This window comes from Geospiza fortis, unplaced genomic scaffold (genome assembly GCF_000277835.1).
Source record: "Geospiza fortis unplaced genomic scaffold, GeoFor_1.0 scaffold443, whole genome shotgun sequence".
Classification (NCBI taxonomy): Eukaryota; Metazoa; Chordata; class Aves; order Passeriformes; family Thraupidae; genus Geospiza; species Geospiza fortis.
In genome coordinates, this window is record NW_005054335.1 from 3,682,369 (window position 1) to 3,689,531 (window position 7,163).

Below are 7,163 nucleotides of genomic sequence, written 5' to 3' on the forward strand. Positions count from 1 at the left end.
ACTTTGTCTATGCAAAGCTTACTGAACTTATTAAACTTCAGAAGTTTAAACAGGATAGTAGATATAAAATTACCATGAAAGATCAATCATAACCTCTAAAGTTGCAGCTGATTTCAAATACTCCTTTTGATAGGAATGTACAGCAAGTTTTTAGAAGTATGAACACTTCAAATCTCCTCTATTTATAGGGAAGTTTGTAACAGGTTCAATTGGAGACATGAAAACCATTTTAAATAGACATCACAAGATGCATCTGTAGTTTAAAGGTCAAATTTATTAGGAGATTAAGAGATGTATTATACATGGACTATAAATACAGCACAGCTGACTTTATTCACAGTCACACACCCAATGCCAACCTATTTTGTAGACACTCTTGTTCTTTTGTTCCAAGAAAAATTTGCACCATAAGACTTGGATTTAGGTTTTGGCATCTTCTTCTCTTCAACATCATAACTCCAGCCTAGAGGTTATGGGGTAATGGCAGAGTGAGACAAGAAAGAATGAGAATTATATCCTCAGCATACAATATACAGCAAATCCAACTTAAAGGCTTTAACTTTGTTTTTTTCAACGTAGGCACCCACTAATTTGTTACTTTCTAGTTGGCAACAGGGAATAATAAAATGCCATAAATGTGGCAAATGACCATTCTGTGAGATGGCAAGACTTCACCATACTACAGACATCCATGCAAAAAAACCTGACAGTCATCAATGAAAAGCTCAACAGGGAAGACTGACTGTCCTGTAAGTTCATGGCTCCACAATTCCACAGCACACAGGAGCACGAAGGCTCTGTGTATGTTGGCACAGGAAATGAAGAAGGTAAGAAAACATATGCCATAAAATAACATACAAAACATCATTCTCAAAGGCTAGGAGACAATGGAGACCTTGGAAAGCTAATAAAAGAGAAGGGTGGGAGGGAGGACCAAAAAAACTAAAAAGCAAAGAAAAACTTCAACATTAGAAAGGAGTTTAATACTTAACATTTTAAAGGACTTTAATACTTAACATTTTTTATAAGAACATAAAAAAATAGGGGTAAAAAGAAAAGGGAATGAAGTGATAGAAGACAAGTAAATTATGTGATAGTTAAGCAAGAGAAATGCTTAAAAATGTCAGAAAAGAGGAGGTGGAGACATTAGTGTTTATGTAAATCAAAATGCAAATTGATTGCAGTCTCCAGGTGCCTGGAAAGTTGCCAGGGCAGCACTCAGTATTCCGAAGTTTGGTCTCTTTAGCTGCAATATTTCACTCAAAGTTGAGATACTTCTGTTGAAGCCAGAAGTGGTTAAATATGCAGTTTTAAGCGATACTCATAAGACAGTACTTTACTTGGTTTTAAAACTGAAACTTGCAAGCCCTAAAATACTTAACATATATCTGAATTTTTATACTTAAGGTGCTCACAGTAAACAGTCAAGATACAGCTACATATCAAAATATTCTGTAAGATACACAAGTTGTCATGTCACTGCATCAATTTTGCGTATTCACAAACGTCACACAAACATTTTCTTCATGTTTATCAGTCTCAATCAGTGTTAATTTCCAAGTTAACTATTTTCTGTAAGAAACACTGAACAGGGACTTTAAAAACATATTCTTTCCATCTGTGAAAACACTGGCTTTTGCCTCCTGTTCTGATTAAAAAATATAAGCTTGAGTAAACAGCCAGAACTAGATCCAGAGACAGACTTCAGTATTGCAACATTCAGCATTGTAACACCTAACACTGAGACACTTGGCTGCTGGAATGGAATCTACAGCCCCAAGGTATTGCTTCATCTTTTTATACACCAGATGGAGAGGGGCCGAGTGCCTCTAAAAGAGATTTGCAACTGCCAGCACAATGACTTGCACTGCCACAGATAGCCAAAATGCATAAAGTCAGTTACATCTAACTAATGACTGCAAGAGGCCACTATTCGTGATTAGATTCCACACTTTGGAACAGACTCCTTCAGACCAGCATTTTGAGGTGTTCATGACAGAGAGCAGAGGTCACTTTTATAAAAATACCAGAATGCTGGGGGAAGTTACCCTTGCCCAGAGCCCTGCCATACAAGCCAAGTAGACAGAAAGCAGATTTCACCTTCTCTGGAAGAATACCCTCACCACCTGACTAAAGGTTATTGTGGAGTAGAAAAACTCTCCATCCTTGTTACTTAAGCTGTATGTTTTTAAACAATTACTTCAGTGATTCAGACAGGGCAAAAAATTAGGTCAACAGTCAGAATTTTTCATTTCTTCCAGTTAAAAATGTTACCTCCTTGCCTAGAACTCAGACCATCCTCAGCTGTAATTTTGGACAGCAATGTCTCCTGTTACTGTATCCAGCGCTGTTACTCCAACATTAGAAAACACATCAGATGGGGCAGGCAGAAGGGAATCTCGTTAAGTTCTTAGGTGAGAAAGAACTCTTAAGTTTACTAACTGTACCAAAATAACCTGCCATAACTAGAATTTTCAGAAATTACATTCCAGGTTCTTAAGGAATTTTGTCAAGGAAAATTTGTGTGATTCACACAGGAGCAATAGGGAGAGGTAGTTATTTGTGTTCCTAGACTTAGCTACGTCTCAATACAATTTTGGTTATGAAGCTAAGTTCCAGTGTAAATGTGTGCCTAAATTTCTAATGTCTTTTAAAAAGCAGAACTAAATAATGTAAAATTTGTATTTCTAGCTACACATGATATTGAAGCTATCACTACAGAAAATACTATGCACATATCATACACATAAATAAAAAATGAAATTAAAAATTAGGTAAGCCAGTATCTACAGAAAAGTACAGTGCATCTCAATTATGGTAAAACTAAGAGTGCAAGCTAAGTGAATATTGAACTACTAATATTAATACCAAGTCATAGCCTTAGTTTAGTTGGTTTCATGCACAATGAAGTAATTTCTAACTCAGTGAAGGCATAAACTTTCTACACCGAACAAATGCATTTTACTTAGTCTGCATTTTGAAAAGACAAAACATAACATCTACAAGGAGATGACATAAGCAGGTCATTACATTAATTTTTTTTCTCCTATATGCTGAATTGTTCAAGAAGTAACATGAACAATACAGAAGCATAAGTGCCAAATTCTCCCAAATTTCATTTGTTCATAAAACAGTAAAAAACACTAATAAAATCACATAGGTTATCCAATCCCAAATATGATCCACTTCTTAGATAATAGAATCTATTTTTCAATAAAATTAGTACTACTAAGGCAAAAAAATTTCCATTTAAAGAGGAACAGACAAATTAGATTCTAGTGCAAGTAAATTGAACTTTAAATGGTTTAGTTTCTTAGATGTAGAGGTTAATGGACTTACCCTGTTTGTAATGCATAATATCAACCTCTAACAACTTTGCATAATTTGGTCTGACCAAAGAGCTTTACTATTTACCCCAGACTAAATATAGTTGAAAGCTGCACACCACAGGGAAGCCTTCTGAAGAACCTTGCACTTCATGTGCATTATTCCTGGCTTTATCTCAATGTAATTAATCACCTTCACATCCACAGGGACTAAGCATCAAGCTTAACTTTTTAAGGAAAATGGAGTTGATTCAAAAGAAGAAAAAAAGAAAAAGAAAAGAGAGCAGCAAAAAATTAATGCTAACAGGAAAAAGGACTGCTGAATATTCAAAAGGCTGAGATTATGGGTACTGTTTTTGGTACCATCATTCTGTCAGGAAATACAAGCCTAACTAACGAAGTTTACAGATACATTCCCTGTGATATAACATTGCCTTAATAATTACTAAGTAATTATGCTGGTTTTTCTACTGTCTTTTTCACAAATAAGAATCATCACCAAGCGTATGTGTTTAGACTCTAATGCTGGGCAGAGTTAGGCGTAACATCCTAAAATCTACAGGTTCCTCATGGGGAGCAGCGAGGGAATGTGTTGATCTCCCCTCTGGTGACCAGTGACAGGACACAAAGAATAGAATGAAACTGCTTCTGGGCAAGTCCAGACTCAACAATAGGAAAACCTTATTCACAGAGAGAGTGTGGTCATGGGAACAGGCTTCCCAGGGAAGTGACCAGAACACTAAGTTTCTCAGAGCTCAGCATCTGGGTGATGCTTTTAGTCACACGGTTTCCTTTTAGGTAGTCATGTGAGGAGTAGTGAGTTGGATTTGATGATCCTCTTGGGTTTCTTTTACAATAAATCTATGCTGCAAAATAGCCAAAAATGAAGTCCAACAAGCTTACTTGGCAGTAATTTAATTTTGGTTTTTTGATTATCAAACATTCACAGGATGTCTGACAGTTTTCTTTAGTAAGAACTGGGATGCTCATGTTAAACCTTCAGGCAAAGATCACACCACCGTGCAGCTGGAATGCCAAGCCTGGAAACACCTGAAGTATTAACTTTCCTCCAAGACCTGAGCAAGGTCTGATTCAGCTCTCATTTAAAACAGAGACAGTTGCAAAAGAATTTTAACATTAATATTACATTTTAATAATAATAATGGCTGAAACACCTTTCTTAGAGTGGAAACTCTAAATTCAATGCCTTCAGTACCCCTGGAAATATCCCTCCTTCCCATTTTCCTCCTCCCCATGTAGAACACTAGTCTACCAACTCTGCACAACAGAGGGAAGGTAATTTATCCTGTACTTATTCTGTTGTTAAAACTTTGAGATCAAGATTGCTTATGGAAGGATGAACCTCTCATAGCCCATACATACAATACATACCATTTTTTTCAGCAAAAGCAATGGCATCTTCTTTAGTAGAGAAAGTAAGAACCATGTTGGATAAAGGATCAGCTCTGTAAGTAAACAGATGACAATTTTTAGACATACTGGAAATAGAAAAAAATTGTATCTGTATCTCAAATGTTAAATCAAATACTGTATTACACAGCTCACAGTAGTATGCCAACTCATAAAACTATTCAACAGACTTCTAAAAATTATTTTCAGGGTCAACACTTACTTTCAGCAAACTATCGTTTTACTCTTTTAGCACATTAGACTTCCCTCACAGCTACTTGCAAAAATTAATTGGGTTGTTAGACCACTTGCTGAGGTTATAGTAAGTGCTCTGCAAGACTCTTTAATTTAAATCTGCAAAATCCCTTTCTTTTTGTAAGATCAGGAGGTCTAAGGTAATTCTGAACATTTCAAGGAGACCGAGTGTCTGTAGAATAGCTAGAAGAAGAATAATCTTGGACAGAAAAGAACAGAATACTGAAGTGAGCAGAGAAGGAATTAACCAGAAACTGAAAAGTACATTAAAAAAACATTGAGAGCACTGCTTTAGCGGAGGTCACATGACCTCCAAAGTCATTTCTACACAGCAAGCAGATCACAGGCCACAACTGAAAATGAAGCTCCAAAACACAAACTGCTAGCTAAGTAATTACATAGTGGTTAGTTTTAGATGACCAGCTATTCCTCAACTGCATGAATGAAGTACCATAAAGGTTTTTGAAACAAATTAAATTCTCAGTAAAAACACAAAATTGCCTTATTTGTTGCTATAAAAGCCCAATTTACGAACAACGACAAAGAATGGGAAAAAAAAAAAAAAAGGAGAGTTCTAACTCTTAAAGAAATTAGATACTGCTTGTAGCAACACAAAGACAGATAAAACCTCCCTGTGACAACACACTGCCTATGAGCCTGGGAGACAACTGGAAAGACAAGACCAAATTGCAACAAACTATTGAAGGAGCTGCCTCTCAACTGTTCTCTCTTTGAAGCTAGAAGAATAAATGAAGAGAAAAGACTGAAGATACACTGAAGTCTCTACAATAAAGGGCAAAGCCTGTGACTGGAGAAGGGGGAGGGGAAAAGGGGGAATCTCGCTTCCAGCAAAGACAACAGTGTAATTTTATCTGATGTACACATGGAAAAATGGAGTTCACTATATATCCAATATATTCCCCAATAAAAAAATAAGAAACAAATAAACAAAAACCACACAACAAACAAACTAACTAACAAACAAACCTAGGATAAAGACAGAAATTACACTTTTGCAAGCCACTGTGATAGGCTCTCTTAAAGACATTTAAAGATTTCTCTTATAACAGCATCTAAGTGAATTAAGAACTAAGAATTAGTTGATGACATGACCAGTGGAGAACTAAGTGGCCCCAGTACACTGCAATAGTGACAACTTCTGCTTATCGTTATTCTCTGCCATAATTGGGGCTGGAAAAATCTTTTCAAGACTGCTAAAAAGGAACAAAGAAGCTTTAGGTCTGAAGTGTGGTGAGGAACCAGTGCCAGAACAGAACGCCAAATATGGCAAAAGCCTTCCAGGATAGAGGCATTTGGAAAATGAGAATTGTGCAGAAATTATTAGTTCTGTTTAATATGCAATCATTTTTCATTCAATCTAAATTGATTTCTGATTTATTTCCATAAATGAGCTATCTGTGTGAGAAAACTGGATTTCAGGATGTCCAGCATGACGTCCTCATAGTGTCAGCAGTACCAGTGTTGCAGAATTTCCCATGCCTACCCCCATTTGTTCTATCAATCCCTGAAAATTCAGATTCCATGTGTCGTTCTCCTACAAGATCTCATACAACAAAAACTTCACACTTCTCACATCTTTTAGTTTACAGTTTTATATTAAAAGGTGTACCCAAGAAATGTATTTAGGCATTCTCGTAATGAAACCTCCCAATTACAAAAAAAAAAAACATGCCATGGGTCCATTTTACTTAGATCTGTAACTGGATAATTTTCACTTTAAAAAAGCTGAAACAGCCAACAAACAACAAGTGCAAAAAAAGTCCAGCCCCAAATAAGACTGCAAAATGACAGAAATATAGGAAAGACCTACAGGTCTTTCCAATATAGTCAAGTATACTGAGTTCAGAGAAAAAAGGGCTTTAACACATAGACCCTAGAGAGCTCTTACCCACTAATCCCATTACATTATTCAAAAGTAAATGGAAAACTGTCTACGAAATGTTCTTTGCAGAAATTAAATCTCAAGAGAAGAAGCTCCTCTTAGGTATTTTTGGGTGTCAAATGGTAACACCAGAGTTACCAGAGTTAGTACACTAACAGTTTTTACAAGCATGCCTTAAAAATGGATGGATACAAACTAATTTACAAAACCTTTAACCTACTAGCATTGATTCTCAATGGAGCACTTTTTTTTATCCTACCTGGAGCCTG

General features: G+C 36.2%; 1 protein-coding gene across 1 annotated transcript in view; it reads right to left on the reverse strand.

Moving 5' to 3' along the window:
• Nucleotides 1-254: 254 nt before the first annotated feature.
• The window catches only part of NDUFS4 (NADH:ubiquinone oxidoreductase subunit S4), a 27,957-nt gene continuing 21,048 nt past the window's right edge, over nt 255-7,163 (reverse strand). Inside the window, exons 4-5 of the mRNA XM_014307408.1 lie at nt 4,719-4,792; nt 255-463 (exon numbers count right to left, since the gene is read on the reverse strand). Coding sequence (XP_014162883.1) covers nt 360-463; nt 4,719-4,792 — 178 coding nt within the window. The 3' untranslated portion in view covers nt 255-359. The remainder of the gene's footprint in view (nt 464-4,718; nt 4,793-7,163) is intronic.